At 40.9% G+C, this 16,344-nt stretch overlaps 2 protein-coding genes across 5 annotated transcripts in view; both read left to right on the forward strand.

Moving 5' to 3' along the window:
* atf7ip (activating transcription factor 7 interacting protein) overlaps window positions 1–12,078 on the forward strand; it is a 30,052-nt gene extending 17,974 nt beyond the window's left edge. For 2 of the 4 annotated variants that reach the window (XM_078281493.1, XM_078281502.1), the window contains exons 2-14: window positions 1,098–1,151; window positions 2,098–2,626; window positions 2,763–3,216; window positions 4,783–4,964; window positions 5,099–5,236; window positions 5,411–5,482; window positions 5,587–5,675; window positions 7,260–7,324; window positions 8,240–8,908; window positions 10,188–10,289; window positions 10,425–10,502; window positions 10,739–10,821; window positions 11,186–12,078. In XM_078281493.1, coding sequence (XP_078137619.1) covers window positions 2,105–2,626; window positions 2,763–3,216; window positions 4,783–4,964; window positions 5,099–5,236; window positions 5,411–5,482; window positions 5,587–5,675; window positions 7,260–7,324; window positions 8,240–8,908; window positions 10,188–10,289; window positions 10,425–10,502; window positions 10,739–10,821; window positions 11,186–11,632 — 2,901 coding nt within the window. In that variant the 5' untranslated portion in view covers window positions 1,098–1,151; window positions 2,098–2,104 and the 3' untranslated portion in view covers window positions 11,633–12,078. Of the gene's footprint in view, window positions 1–1,097; window positions 1,152–1,532; window positions 1,611–2,097; window positions 2,627–2,762; window positions 3,217–4,782; window positions 4,965–5,098; window positions 5,237–5,410; window positions 5,483–5,586; window positions 5,676–7,259; window positions 7,325–8,239; window positions 8,909–10,187; window positions 10,290–10,424; window positions 10,503–10,738; window positions 10,822–11,185 lie in introns of those variants that run through there. The other 2 variants (XM_078281484.1, XM_078281474.1) reach the window with 2 other exon arrangements.
* Window positions 12,079–13,441: 1,363 nt separating this feature from the next.
* Window positions 13,442–16,344, forward strand: part of grin2bb (glutamate receptor, ionotropic, N-methyl D-aspartate 2B, genome duplicate b) — a 117,500-nt gene continuing 114,597 nt past the window's right edge. The window contains exon 1 of the mRNA XM_078281514.1: window positions 13,442–13,582. The gene's annotated coding sequence lies outside the window, so the exon portion shown is untranslated. The remainder of the gene's footprint in view (window positions 13,583–16,344) is intronic.

Below are 16,344 nucleotides of genomic sequence, written 5' to 3' on the forward strand. Positions count from 1 at the left end.
GCTCAGTCTGGCAGCAAAAAGCAGAGCTGACGGCCATTTTGAGTTTCTGCACTGAATCCAGGCGCAGTAAATGAGGCCGTAGGATGGGGGAGGGGGATATTGTTCTCTGCGCAGTGTGCAATAAGATTGGAATGTGTACCAAGTGTACCAGTAACCATGCTCACAACTTACATCGCTCTTTATTTATTTATTATTCGTTTATGCTGAGTTTTTGCATGCTGCTTTTCTCGGTTAAATTGAATGCTGAAATATCTTCTCTTAGTGCTGTGAAGCATGTGTATAGCAGTAATACAGACTTCTCTGGAGTGGACATCATGCCTCAATTTAGATGGCTAACAACACAAGACAAACCATGGAGTAAAAAAAGGGGCAAAACAGACCAAAAAAAACGAAATGGGGAAAAAAAGAGAAAAATACCATGGAGCAAACGGATGAAGTACTTTAACAACTAATAAGCCATCGGACTGTCTCGAATCGAACCTTTTTGTGCGATTTGTTTGCTTGTCACGTCTTTGAATGGGTTCTTATTAGCTTAGCTTATTAGTCAGCGGATACGTTTTCTGTACATCGATTTTAGTTTTCAATTAAGCTTTGTCCTAATACTAATGCTGAATAAGAATGGGCATCAAAGGTTTTCATTTTTGTATAAAATATCCAAAATATAAGCATTTGTTTTGCCAAAATGAACATAAAGTTGGCTGAAACTGAAAAAAACAAAAACATTTTATGACTATAGCAACATTGAGATGTATCAACATTCTCAGGAATCGTATCATCGTCCGACAGACTAGCATTTTGTGTCCAGATAGGTGGTCAATCAGTTCTTAATAAATGTGGATATACTTCATTGTCATCAACATAATTGTACTTCCAGTTTGATGAAATTCAAAGTGACCCTTCAAATAAATATCTCATTTTGAAGCCAAGGGCTCAGTTGCAGCTCAGGGGATGGGAGGCTGCTTAATTCAGATCAGCTAAATTTAGGGTTGCACTTTAATTTGCATGGTCTGTGGATTTCATACGTAGTTGATGTTATCTTCCTAGTTTGAAGCAATCATATAAAATATACTAAAATAAATCCATCCTTTTCCCCTCAGGTTGTCGGAAGAATTCTGTGGTAAATCCATGACCAGGAACCTTTCGGGTTGAAGGTGAGTTTTTCATAGATAATTTAATTAGTGTGTGCGCCGCAGGTTCTTTAATATCACAGAACATTTCTTGTTTGCTACTACTTGTAAAATGAGAATTTCACTGCAGCACACAGCTTAAATGCATTTCTAATTTTGTTTGAGTACCATAAAAAGAGGTTTAAATCATCACATACATGTTTGCACATAAAATGACTGTACATGAAATGAATACAGATACAATATGACAACTAGCCTCAACACTACAATGTGTGCAACAATCAGAACGCTGTACGGGAAATCCTTCAGTTTTTTTCTTTTCTTTTTTTTTTTGCATAACCTCTCTACTGCTGCAACACGTCCTCCATTTGCCCGTTCTGATTCGCTGAGGATTGAACCAATAGGAACGTGGGGGGATGGGAGTAAGGTTGGGTTGCTGCTGTTAACTTCAATGTCATTTCTGTTCTCTGGATCGGGGATTAGGTAAACATGAAATCCATAGGTTAATCAGAAAAATATGGAAAGGGAAATTTGTCAGAGCAGTTAAAGCTTTTCAGACTGACATGAAAAAAGCCTTTCTGGACTTTGACTGTTGTCACTGTAGAACAGATACAGCAATGTGTAATCAGGCAGTAGGGATCTGTCTGATTTGGCTTGGATGACTGATTCAAATTTTGGTAAAGAAAACGGGCTGTTGGGGAACCGGCCACTTTGGTATGCAGATCTCTGTGAAAGAACCCTCTAGAAAAGAACAAACAAGAAAGCCACAGGGCTCTACAGTGACCTCTAGTGTTTGCTCTGAAACTCTGCAGCCATTTCTTTACTATGCAGTGCGTAAAGTCCAGGACAGGTTCATAAGCGGAAGAGACTGTGCTGCTTACCCTTGCAGCTATCACTAGGGTTTTGTAGATCTTTCCCAGATTCATCATGCCCTTTTGATAGCATTTAATCTCTCCTTGTCACTCCACAGGGCAGCAATGGAAGTTGTTGTGACAGAGGAGAAGAAGAAGATTTTCCGTGCTAGGAAAACCATGAAGATCAGTGATCGACAGCAACTGGAGAGTCTGCACAGCACTTTGTTGACAGCAGCTCCAGGTATGACCGACCTATCTCCGCCACCTCTAATGAACGGCACGCACAAAGAGGATGGACTGAAAGCAGGCGACAAAGAGCAAAACATCTCGGACTCCAACTCATCCCAAGCTACATCCCCTGCTTCTCCTGCTCCTTTCCTGTCCCTCAATCTGTCCCCTTCGCCGGTGTCTTCACTAAGTCCAAAATCAAAGGAGGAAACTCCTGCTTCTCCCACATCACCATTCCACTCTCTAAACTTTGAACTGAAAAAGATGGATGAGGACGAGCAGGACGAGCAGGAGGAGAAGAAGGAAGGTTCGTCATCATCCTCATCGAAAGTGTCCGTTACACCAGCATCAACCGAATCCAAGGAAACCCAGGAAAAAGACACCGAGGTGACCCCAGAAGAGATGGAAAAGAAAAAGGTAAATGCTTAGAGTTTTTTAGGAAATTGTTCTCATATGGCTTTATACTGGATTTGTTCAATAGTGTTGAAGTGTGGATAGATTGAGAGTCCAAAAAACGTTTAATTAATCAAGGGTTATTTGTGCTCTTCTTCAGGAGGACCAGACTACAACAGAGGACCCGGCAGTGGATTTGTTGAAGGATTCTGTTAATGGTTTGGCTCCATGTTCGCCTGTACCACCTCCAGTATCTGACTGCACAGAACCTATGGATACTGATAGTGACACTACAAAGGCAGAGGACCTCGGGGCCTCCACAGCCAAAATAAAAGATGAAAAGACTTCTTGCCTCAAATCTACCTCTTCTGATTCCGCTCTCCCTTGTCCTTCCTCGTCTCATCCAGCTTCCTCTTCTAAAGATCTAAAACAAGAAAAGGAAATCAAAGAGGACATAAATGACGAGGAGGATCAAAAAGAGGGTGTGAAGAAAGGATCAACAAATGAGGAAAAGATTGAGGGGGTAGTAAAAGTAGAGACCAAAAAGGAAAAAATTGAAGTTGGACAAACAAAAAAGCCACCTCGGCCATCTTCCACCCCACCATCTAATACAGGTATGAGAGAGTTGGCATTGTGCCAGGAAGCTTCAAGATAATTGCTCCATATTGATAAAGTTCAATAGAAATCCAAAGGAAATTAACCAAAAGCAGTACAATTAGATATGTCATTCAATATTTTATACATGCAGAGCTTTATGTTCTTGTTCTCTAGTTAAACCAATGTGGACCCGAAATGGAAGGCTATGGAAATAATAAAGACACTTGTAATTGTAGGCTGAATGACGTTAATAACATCTCATTTAAATTGGTATTCAAACGTCTTTTGTTAGATCCTCCTTGCCTGGTAATACTCTTGACCTTTAAACTCCATGCACACACACTGTCTAAAAGGCTTTTTGTCTAAGATTTGGAGTCTCCGAACCCAAAACCGAGATGCCCGGGTGATGTCACTTGACTGACTTTGTCAGATTTGACAAAGCTGGGGCTGTACTCCCTGTGTCTTCTAAATTGATTTTGAAAATTAAAATCCAGCTTCACTTTAAGATTCTATGACGAAAGCTCATATATTGCACGTCTGTAAGTTTAATAAATCAAATGGTAAGGATATTAAAAACACTTAAACACACTGAAAACACACCGTAGTATGCAGTGCAAGACAAGCTAGACATAACTACTGGCACTTTGAAGCCAGAAAATGCACCTTGATCTTCAAAAAATGATCTTGCTATTATCTCGATAATGTTGCGTTTTATGGTTCATACAGGCCAGACCATCCCAAGGCACTAGAACTTGTAAGGCTGAATTAGAGTTTCAATTCCTTTTTAAAGTAAAATGTATGCATTTAATGTGTTTTATATACAAATGACATTCTAGCTAAGCTTTGATACAATAGAATCTCTTGATCCACAGTATTAACAGAACATCTCTGAGTGTAGGTTGTTAGGAACTTTTTAAATTCTGAGTAATACGTTAGGTGTAAAGCAGAATGTATTAGTTAAAAAAAAAAAAAAAAAGTCCTGGGCACAATTTGTATTGGCAAAACCCTTACTACCTCACGAAAATATTTTACGTTACATCATTGCTGCCAAAAAAATTTTCATTGTGGCCGGATTGGCTCAGTTGGTAGAGCAGGCACACACATCCTGAGTTTATGCCTCGACGCAGAGGTCCAGGGTTCAAATCCGACCTGTGACGATTTTCTGCATGTCTTCCCCCCTCTCTCTCCCCTTTCTCACCTAGCTGTCCTATCAAATAAAGGCGGAAAAGCCCAAAAAAAAAAGTCATTTTAATTCTTGTTCTTCTATATAATTAGCAATTGCCATTCTTAGTCTTAGATTGGCAAACTTTTGGGGGTAATGCAAAGGATCACCACAAACAGATCTTGTTTATACTCATGTTTATTTCGCAGTGCCAGAGTTTCTGGTAGAGGCCCAATTTATCAACTTTAAACATGAACGTGTAGTTAGACACAGAAAAGCTATTGGTGTGCACGTTCTGTTTCATCCTGCTTCAACTGAGACTGACCTAAAACAGAATAGTGCCAGAAAACATATGCATAAAAGATTTAGGGCAATGAATGGCACACAAGGTTCTAGTCAGTGTTTGTCTTTGTTTCTCAAGTAGTGCAAGAGGAGAAGGGCTCCACCTCGGGACTGAAGCGCACTTTATCAGAGGGTTCCGAAAAAGATTGCCAAAGCGTTAAAAGGGAGGGGAAGAGACCCAAGGTGGAGCGTGAGGAGTTGGAGGCACAACTGGAACTCAAATTTACTGCAAAAGCTGGCGCTCACCATAAACTTGAAAAGGTCTGTTTGCAACTATCCTGCAGCATAGAATATTTTCCCAAAGTCTAAGCGAACTGAACGCTGCTTTGATGCCAATGGATATTTCATTACTTAATCTTGCCTTTTTACCCCCTTTCTTTGATATTCTTTCTCAGATGGTGCAACAGCTACTAGAGGAACGGTTGAGGGTCTTGGAGTTGACCATTTTTGACAAACATTTCCAAGAGTTGAAGGACAGAGTAGACAAGATTGACTGTGCCACTAAACACCAAACCGCCATTACCACACTCCAAGTAAGTAGATGGTAACATTGTAATGTAAAGTACATTTTCTTATAGAATAACACATGCAGCACTGCAAGATGCTCTTTTGCCGATTAGTACTATGTAGTTACGGAGCTGCTAAAATTCACTCCCCACAGTTAGCAAGGCCCACATATAAAGTCCCTCTCTCTACCGTTTGTTTAGGCCAAGATAAGCCGACTAACAAAAAAGTTTGGCGAGGCCAATCAGGCGTCGGAGAACAAAAGGAAACAGGAGGTAAGAAATGGTTTTCCATTTGTTACATGCTAAAATCTTTGTACCTGGTATTCAAGTGATTGTGACTGAAAATGTTCTGACAGCATGCGGTCTGATTTCCGCAGGCGCTTGCTGCTGCTGCGGCTGCTGCGGCTGCTGCTGCGGCCGCCACCGCCAAGACTGCAACTGTTGCAAACAACCCTCAAGTTCAACGGTACGTGTGTCAATGCCCCTGTAAATCCCTGTCAACCATACTATATATGTTAATTTGGGAATTTAGTAATAAGGTTCTTGGTTTTTGGAAGTGATTTTTAAATTTATGCAAGCTCACATGCTCAAATTTTTTTTTTTAAGTTAAAATTCACAGCATAAATGTATTAAAACATGTTATCATACAGCAGTCTGTTCACTTTGGTATTTTTTGTGACTATAATTTGGCTTTTGTATGAACGTGACAATACCGGACTGAAGCCAGTACTACACACGGAGCCGGTTACAGCGTGAATAGTTGACATTGTCCCGGGTTGCTATCTGTAGTCACTAGAGACTGAATTTAAAACTAATGGACAGAATAAAGAATCCCTACATCCTCCAAATCCATACCGTTTTGGAAATCAAGATTCCATGTCTCTTGTACTCTTAACTTCCAAGTAGTTCTAAAGACTGGTTTGGAATAAACAAACGCGTGTCTCGGTCTGTGTTTTGCACCTGCAAAGTAACCCTGCGTGGGTCCAGGTCCTGAGTCTTGTGACGTTCTACAATGTGAAGCCTGAGCGTTTCCTCAGGCAGTGCAGAGTGTAGTTAAAACTGCACCTCTCCTCCCAACAGCGTGCTCCGTCGGCAGACAGTAGTGCCGCAGCGTGAGGTGCCCAGGGAGGGAGTGGCGCCCTCTGTTGGTAAAACTGCTGTACTGTCTGTCATGAAGGCGAAGGAAGAAGAGGAAATGGAGGAGGAAGAGGACAAAGTTATGTCAGGTCATATTGCCATGGCAAAAAAGCTGACAGAATACAATGAAGGAAAATGCAGAGCAGACATTAAACTCCGCACAATCACTTCCCACTTGGAGAAAGTGCTGTTCCACAACTGCAAGAGAAGCTCAGGGAAACCCAGACCTGACCGCTACGCATCTTATGTATTCCGCTACCTAGTCCCATACGACGTCTACTGTGACTGGGTCGCAAAGGTCAATTATGTTGGATTATTGGGCAAGGAGGCACTGCCCGCGAACTTGAGGAGGACAATGAGGATGTACATTGAGCATCGATTCCCTGTACTATCTTGTGACAGCTGGAGGGAGATACGTGACGTTATCAATGAAATACTGCGAGTGAAGAGAAGGCCGGAATTTTTTCGAGAATGTGATGAAAGAAAGAAATGCTTTTGAAAGTATTTGGCAGTCTTATGTTACGGGAACAGAAGCATACTGGGACAATTGTCATTATGCATTATTGGAATTTTTAAAACATTTACTCTAAATATCATTCTCATTGCAGTACGATTCTCGTCAGCGTTCATAAAAAAATTCATTTCATATTGAAAGGGATATGAATTTCTGGTGACTTGTGCACAAAAATTAGCACCGCACTTGAAAATGTTGAACTATACTTAACATACTGATAAATGCTTTAATGAAAACTTGGACATGTACTTCAATTACAGTATGAGGTGGAATCTCGCCTTGTTCAAATGTGACTGTATGAAGTTGAATAAAAGGAAATGTCAGCCCCTGTTACCACATTCAGTCATCTTCCTTTTGTGGACATAAACAGCTCTAAGCATAAGCAATCTTTCTAAACAGGCCTGTCCGTACTTCAATGGAGTTTAAGCAGATTCCAACAACGGTTTCTACGTGCAGCACAGCTGGTGAGTAGCAGGATTTCCTTTATGCTGGATGTTGTGTTGGTCTTTTCCTTTTTAAATAGAATAACCAGAGGCACAATAGTTAGCTGAGTCACCTCCCAATAACAAAGCTGTGGATTTTTAAATATTTGGTCCTGTTTCTTTCCATGAGGATTTTGCATGTTCTCCATGTGTTCATGTGAGTTCACGTGTGTTCTTTAAAAGACCAAAACCAACTATGAATTCATCCTACTAACTAGAATTTTATAGTGTAGCCAAACACAAAATGTTTCTTCATTACCATTAACACAGGCTTCGTAGTGTAGTTTGAGTCAATTCAACATATGTCCTGCTGCAGTAAATACTCACTAGCATACGGAATCTGTGACTGAAAATAGTCCCCATCGCTGTTTACGCCTGTTTGAGTTATTTTTGCAAAAAACGACAGTGCCCAGCTGTCATAAGAAATAGTTTAGCCTTTGTTTTGTATTAAATTGTATATTTTTAAAAGCTAATATTTTCAGTTGGAATGAGTGGCATGGAGCTGGATGTCACAGACAGGCTGAGGAAGGCAGAACGTATTGAGAGATGGACTAACGCATTGTTGATTTTGGTCTGGGATTCATTGACAATGACAGACATGTAGAAAATTGCCAGCCTTATCCTTTCAGTGTCCTGTAGCCGTGTGAAGAATTTGTCTGCGTGTTGGTGCTGCAATAGGTGTTACCTGTCTTTTGCCCATTGCATGCCAGGATATGTTTTAACTGCCATGACCGTTGCTAGCAATAAACTAGTCTGCTCCTGGTTTCGCACCCTTTACTTGACTTATAAGTATAAGAAGCAGATGAGTAAAGGAGAACAAAATGCAGTTCATTTGAAAGTCTCAGTGACACTTCCTGTCACATTCTGAAATAAGCCATTTTTCCTGTTTTCCCTCAGCAAATCCACATACGCTAGCTCTGCCAGCTCCGGCCACAGGTCTGGCCCATACACCCACCTCCACTGCCATGGTTTCACAGGCCCCCATCCTCCAGCTGATCACCACCACCACCTCTAATGCTGGCTCCACCTTGGCCACTGGCATCACCACTCAGAGTCACACAGGCACCCTGCTACTGAAGACGGCCTCCGGGAGCAGCCTTATGGCTGCGGGCCAGCCGCTCCTCATCCAGCTGCCTTTATCAATGGCTAATGGCCAGGCAGGAACGCTGGTCAACATCCCTGTCTCTTCTTTATCTGCAGCCAGCTCACTCGGCAAGTCCAAAACCACTACTTCCACCGCCACTTTTATACTCAAGCCTGCTCCCGCTATTACCACTTCACCAGCCTCTGCCCCAGCTGTTGCTACTGTCCCAGCGCTCCAGGCCTCCACTGGCCAGATGTCCTCTGCTCAGCTCTCTCTTGCCCGTGCTGTGTACCAGGGGGGTGCTGGCGGGATAACGACACCCAACGCAGGGGTATCTGTGACCACAGCCAGGACGCCGGCTCAGTCTGTGTCTGTAGCAGGAGCTATGTCTTCTGCCTCTTCACCTGCAACCTCTGGGCCGGCAGCAACAGGTTCCACCGCTCCAGGACCGCCACAAGGGACGTCTCTGACATCAAAGACAGGTGGGGTACTACTTTGTTTAACAATGCTGTTGTCTTTAGAGGTATCTAAAATGCTTCTGCTGCTGCAATCAGCAGCTTGTAAAAATCAAGTTGTCGGTCATTCGGCCAGTCAAATTAATGTCAGAATGGGATGTAAAGGTATGACACTTGGCTTTCCTTGTTTCATAAAACACTTAGCACAAAAAGTAAGGAAATCTGTGTCTGGTAGATTATTTCTCTGTGGTAACCATGCTTTTTGGCAATAGATCTTATACCGTTGGAAAGCCTGTTTAGTTCCCTTTCAAATGGTGCCCCATTTGTAAGGAACATGCATTTGTGGGATGAGCAGCAGCGCTGAGTATGTGGGTTGCACCCATGAAAAATTTGCCAAATCTTCTCTGCCAATGCCAAACAGCTTATTGACTGCCATTGACTCGTTTGGTGGATTGGATGATTGAAGTATGACGAAACAAGACATATTGGCAATTTAACAATTTATTCATTTCACAAACAGGAGCCTCAGTAGCGTGTGGAAGAACCATAGACAGCCACAACAGCCTGGCACCTCCTCCTCATTCTGGTCACCAGCCTGGTCACACACTGCTGTGGAATGGCATCCCATTCTTCAACCAGCAGTCCTGACCTCAACCCCATTGAACACTTGTGGGATCAGCTTGGGCGTGCTGTTTGTGCCAGAGTGACCAGCACAACCACGTTGGCTGACTTGCGACAGAATGGGATGCCATCCCACAGCAGTGTGTGACCAGGCTGGTGACCAGCATGAGGAGGTGCCAGGCTGTTTGTGGCTGTGTATGGTTCTTCCACTCGCTACTGAGGCTCCTGTTTGTGAAATGAATAAATTGTTCAATTGCCAATATGTCTTGTTTCGTCATACTTCAATCATCCAATCCACCAAACGAGTCAATGGCAGTCAATAAGCTGTTTGGCATTGGCAGAGAAGATTTGGCAAATTTTTCATGGGTGCAACCCACATACTCAGCGCTGCTGCTCATCCCACAAATGCATGTTCCTTACAAATGGGGCACCATTTGTAAGGGAACTAAACAGGCTTTCCAATGGTATAATATGTATTGCCAAAAAGCATTGTTACCACAGAGAAATAACCTACCAAACACAAATTTCCTTACTTTTTGTGCTAAGTTTATATTATTATTGTTTAAAGAGCAGTGTGCCTTGTGCCCTGTCTTGGCCAAAGAATAGTGAGGTGTTGCTGGCTTTTTCATTTTTTGTTTTTGAAGTTGGTTCAACATTTATCTCTATCTTTTGTCCCTTTTCTCAGACAACCAAGCTACAGGATCCACTCCATCCAAAGCAACTGCTCCAGCGGCACGACCCAAAGGCTCTGTCATTGATCTCACCGAGGACGATGATGACGTACAAGGTAAGGTTGAAGGGAACCTCTTTCCCCCCCGTACAATAAAATAGGTCATGTTATAATTTGTTGTCTATACCTTAACACGCACTGTAATGAAAAGCAGCCCTTAGTCTAAATATTTTGTTCTTCCATGTTCTCCAGTGACAGGAGTAAAGAATGCCACTGTTGCAGCTCCCTCACCTACCCTGCGTCCTAACCCTGTCATCAGCATTCCCAACAGTAAGTCCACCACATTATGTTGAGGACATGAAAGGGTGATTCTGTGCATGCATGTGATATTGGGACTAACGCATAAACCAGTGCTCATCCTGGCTATGGGAAGCTATCATGATAAAATCGTTATCTAGTTTAAAAAAACAAAAAAACTAACAGAATAAAAGCGATAACATGTATATATTGTGTATGTTAACATCTAAATTATAAATCTGTAATTTTTGCGTGTGTTCTGCCCTCAGGTGCAGGACCAAGGTCGTCCCCGCAAAGCAATCAGAACTCTACCGGCAATCCTCAATTGACAGTCCACCACCGCCCCCCACTGGTGAGGATTTAGAACTGCATTTCATTCTATGATTTTATTTAAGTCTTGAGTAATTGTTATTTACATATGTTATGAAATGTGAAATATGTGGATCTTATCCTGACGGGCTGCTTAAAAAGCTACCAGTAGTTATGTTGTCTTTGCCCTCAAAAACAGATTTCTGACTGTAAAAGCGTCAATTGACTGTTTGAAAGTTGAGAATTCTTTTTTTTATCTCGGCATATGAAAAACTTTCTCCATCACCTTTCTAGACCCACTTACTATATGCATGAGTACTGCTTGTGCTTTTATATTAAAGAGTTAGTGGTCATTTTGCTAGAGGAACAATTCATGTCACAACATTAACAGTGTTGTCTTTTTTTAGGACTCTCCAATGAAATCCCGCACTGTAACCACTAGTACACCAACCCGAGTACTGCCCCCTCTCCCCGCTGCACCCGCACCTCCACGCTTACCCCCGGAGGCTGAGCGGACCTCACCTCCTCAGCAACCTCAGCTGAAGCTGGTGCCAAGTCAGACCGGTATAGTGCTGTCGTGGTGTGTGGCAGAAACGGATCGGACCTGTGCAGCTGTAGACAGCTATCACCTCTATGCCTTTCATCAAGACAACTCCAACAGCAGTGCAGCACAGCAGCACTGGAAGAAGATTGGGGAGGTAAAGGCCCTTCCTCTGCCTATGGCCTGTACGCTGACCCAGTTCCAGTCTGGCTCCACTTATCATTTTGCTGTTCGAGCCAAAGACATCTACGGGCGCTTTGGCTCCTTCTGTGAACCTCAGTGCACAAATGTCATCAATTCCAGCTCTAGCTGAACAGTTAAAGAATGGAAACAAGTTTTTGCATTTGAAAGTTTTGAGACTTCTTTTACTTCTTTTTATGTTGGGAACTCAAATATTGTGCATTGAACACATACAGTATCTGTAAATATCTCTCTCTGCATAACAACTGGACTTCTGACTGAGTTGGAGAATTGAAGCGGAAAATGGTTGGTCTGGCTAATGTACGTAATGTAGTTTTTGTGACTCAAGCTGTTGTATATAATTGAATTACTTTGCCCCTCTACCAAGTAAGATATTTATGTTGTTGTCTCCTGTTACTCTGATCCGGATGTATTTTTGCTTTACTTGAGAATAGGTGATTATCAGTGTAAACTCAGATTTGCACAGAAATGTATAAATGTGTGGTAGAAACTGAATAACTTTTGTAAGTTTTGTCTGGCAACCAGACTTTGACAAACACAATAAAAGGTTTTATTAAAGTCTTGGCTTACTAATTTTGTGATACACTTCATCTTTCTTTTCTTTTTTTTTCTTTTTTTTCAGTTCATAGCTCTTCACTGTAATTACAGAACCAGCAATCTACCACCTTGAATACAGTAGTACCCCACAGAGAAATTGGTGCTTTGGTAACAGTATACAGCGATGTCTGTGACAAATGTCTCATGTTTTACCAGTTCCAGTTCCAAATGGATATGCAGTGCTTTGCACAGAAGAACCAAAGGCTTTTTATTTCCCTTGTATAGGGATCCAGATAATTGGGCTTATCTGCTGCTGCTTTGTTTTTCTCAGGAATCTCACAGCTGCTCTACATATCTGGCAGCCAATGATGAACCACAGAACTGCCAACATTAGTATTTACAATTAAAAGTCCCTTTGGAGTTTTAGACCTCTAGTGGTGCTTTGTAGCTGTTTTTTTCTATGAGTGGGTCCCCAGTTTGTTTATCTAGTGCATGCATGTGGGTGACATGATACACAGTCCCACCAATGGTGTCACACTATTCCATTAACAGTTGGCGGTAACATGCCAAAATATGCTGCAATGTGCCAGCAAAGACGGAAGAATCCTGCAAGCTGCTAAACTTAAATGAAGCAATGCTGGGATTACAATACCTGCTGTATGCTGTTCTTTAATTGTTGACAATAAATTAACAGTAGGATTATGGTAAGTGGTTACAGATAATGGATGGATCTACAGCGATCATTGGGTCACCAAAATTAAAAGGACCATTCATCTTGGTGTCGTAAATGTGCACAGCAAATATTATGTTATTATACTTTGTATTTTTTTTTTTTTAAATTGTGACCAATTCCAAGTTGGACATTTGACAGTTGAAAAATCAACTTGTCAGTGCTCTCTGGTTGACAAAACTATGAAGGGATGACACTTGCTGTTTCTACATTGCCTCAAATCTTGTTTGGCTTTTCTGTAGCGCAATTTCTTGATACTTATCAGCTGAGACATACACCAATACCGATGCGATATAGCTATGTATTGGCCTGCTAGTTTTATTGGTCTTGATTTAATTATTAGACACAAATTAAATAAAAAAAATAATGTAATATTTGAAAGCCTTTTTTGAAATGTGTTAATAATAATAACGAAAATGACCTTGAATTATTATTTGGCAAATACAATGTACGGTGCTTTTAACCTTTCTAAATCTGATTTAACTAACCAAGTGATAATAGCTTTTTTAAAGTGTAAATGTATTTGATTGTAATGGTGCGTTCAGGATCACACCGAGGCGTTTTCGAACTACACATCCAGCTATCAAAATCAAACTTGCGACGCGAATATTCGCTCCGCCTCTGATAGCTATAACTAGCGATGCGTCACGTCGCTAGCGTTTTCAACAGCAGCAACAAGTTAACGGGAGTAGTTGGCTTATTTTCATCATTCCACGTGTTGTTTACGTGGAAATTTGGATCACGAGTGTCCCACAGAAATGCTCCCTCTTTCTTGACCTGCGCATTAACATCATGGTAAGTCTGTTTTTGCATGTCTGTCTATAACGTTAACGTTACTTGTGAAAAGTTGGTAGCGTTAGCTAACTCTTAGCTTGTACAAACTCAGCGTTTGACGTTAACGTTAGTTGTATTTCGGTTTAACAAACCCATAAAATTATTTCACCTCAAGTTAGGCATTTTATTTAAGTAAAGAATAAGCCATTTAGGCATTTCAACTAATGTTATATTGTCATTGCGAAAGGTTCATTAAATATGTCGTAACGTTGTTTTAAAAACACTTTATGGTAGCTAGCTAACGTTAACGTTACCGATAGTGATGTTAGGTAAGCTAAGTGGTGAAGAAGGAAGTGTTCAGGGCAGTTTATACTTAATAAAACTACTAATACCACGATGAAAACAAACTTAGGAATACAACTTCTGCGCTCAAATTTTGAAAGTATAAAAAGTATATTTATTATGCCGAATTGTCCCTTCAGAGTAAATATATATAGGTATCATATTTTTGTAAAATTAGTATCGACATGTAACGTTAAGCAGCATTTTGATGCTGTAGCTAGTCATGGTGTTGCAGAATACTTTAAATAATGTTACTGTTGGGTAGCTTAATGTGTCACAAAATCATATTTTAAAGGCTGATTATAAATTGTATAGGCCTATGTAAGATTACTAACGCTAGTAATATACCTGTCATACATACTTAAGCAAATTGCAAGTTTTGACGTTACCTCAATACTTCACTTAAGTACTGCATTTGAGTAAATGTACTTAATTGCCTTTTGTAGGAATTTATTCCATTAAGTGTAAATGTTATTTTTTTCCATAGTTTGCTCCAAACGTCACATAATTTGACAAGTTTCAGATTATGATGGAAATGGAAACCCATCATAGAGATAGTGAGATAATCCTGTGTAAAATAGCCTACATTTTACTTTTACTGAAATGTTGCTGGAAAACCTATTCTGGAGTACCGTTGTAGGTCTTAGGATCCCAATTTGACAAATAATACTTGTATAATAAAATGCCTATGTACATTTCTGAACTTCAAGCATTCTCTAGCTACATGGATTTTGGAAGTAAAAATGTCTTCAACCAGGTTGAATCAATTTCATCACTATCAAGCCAATATGAGCCTCAATAAACAAATTGTCAGTACACACAACAGTGACACAAAACCAAAATTGGAAAGAATTTAGAAAAATATATCCTCTCTAATTAAACCTCATTGTTGCCAATTTTATTTCCATCTCCGAGCACAACAACAGAGGGAGCTATTGCTTTCATTTGTAAAAACTATTTTCTTGACAATTGTTGCAACAGCCCTCCTTCACTGTAGCATCTCTCTAATTCACAATCCTATAGAGGGACCCACCTCCACATCTCTCTCTCTCTCTCTCTCTCTCTCTCTCTCTCTCTCTCTCTCTCTAGAGGAGGGGGAGGAGAGAAAGTGAGTGCAGTTTGAGTTGTGCTCTGCGCTCTATGCCAGCCAGAGGTGTGTTTCGGCTCCACTCTCTGTATCTCTGGGTAGCAGCACCCCATCGTGCAGCCAGCCTGAGTGCCATGTCTAACAGCTTTCTTGGCAAAGGGTTACAGCTCATCTGAAGGGGGAAGGTAGCACCTTGCTTTGAGGAGGACGGAAGATAAAAGAAGACTGACCAGTTGCAGAGAGAGGGGGGATATAACTGACAACCCCCCCCCCCTCACCTTACTAAACTGAGCAAAAACGGAAGGCTTTGGAGTATTCAATTTTTTCTTTCGTTTTATATTTTTCTTATTCCTCATCGCGGTGCTGGGAGGTGCTTCATCTTTTCATATAGTCTCTCTCTCTGTCATTTGCCTCCTCATCTATTTCTCCATCTACCTGGTGTATAATTTTATGTATTTATGAGTGAGAGAAAAGAGGAAGGAAGAAGGAGTTTCTTTTAATTTTTGTCCTTTCCTTCCTCCTTTCCACTCTTCCCTCCCTTTCACCAAACCATATCATACCTGTCAGTTCCTCCTTACCATTTCATTTCTATCTGCTGCCATCAATTCATTATTCCCCATCCTATGCCTCTTTCTGTCTCTAAAGTCTGATGTTATATGAACTTGGATGAATTTTCTTCAAAGACAACTAAAAAAACTCTTCATGAATGACTATTTTTTTTTCCCTTTTCCTTCTCTTTTGGTCCCTCCACACCCATTTTCTTTGCATCACACTCTTGCGGGATTCTTAAATGTTACTCTAGGTAGGTTAACTATCGTTTAGTGTCTGTCCATCTGTTTGTCTGTGTGTATTTGTGTGTGCTTTACGTATACATAAAACACACATTAACACACACATGCACTCGCACACTAAATTATGCCTAAAACAACAGTGTTCAGTGAGTCGATATCGGTCTGGTCTCGCACTGTTTTCACACCCTCCTCCTCATCTGTTCTTCTCACCATTACAAAGTGCGCCCATTTTTAATTGTTGTCTTTAAGAAATCTCTTTTTATGTGTCCACATGTCATGTCCCCTTTTCCATTTAATAAATATATCAATTTGTTTTGCAACCTTTTGTGAAATAACAAGGGAAGACAAATTAAGTTTAGTCTTGAGGGAGAATGAGATTAATTTCTTGGCACGTTGGCGTCCGTTTGATTATAATTTGGCAAAGTTGGCAAACTAAATGATACTCTCTTTGTGTTATTTATTTAGCTGCATTCAAAGTCCGGAGCTAATGCCCATCTCAAGTCATTAAGTATCCCATTTCATTCTTGATTTGTGCTTATTGTCATTCTGCCAGTCCATCAGCA

Source organism: Sander vitreus, chromosome 2, assembly GCF_031162955.1.
Source record: "Sander vitreus isolate 19-12246 chromosome 2, sanVit1, whole genome shotgun sequence".
Taxonomy (NCBI): domain Eukaryota; kingdom Metazoa; phylum Chordata; class Actinopteri; order Perciformes; family Percidae; genus Sander; species Sander vitreus.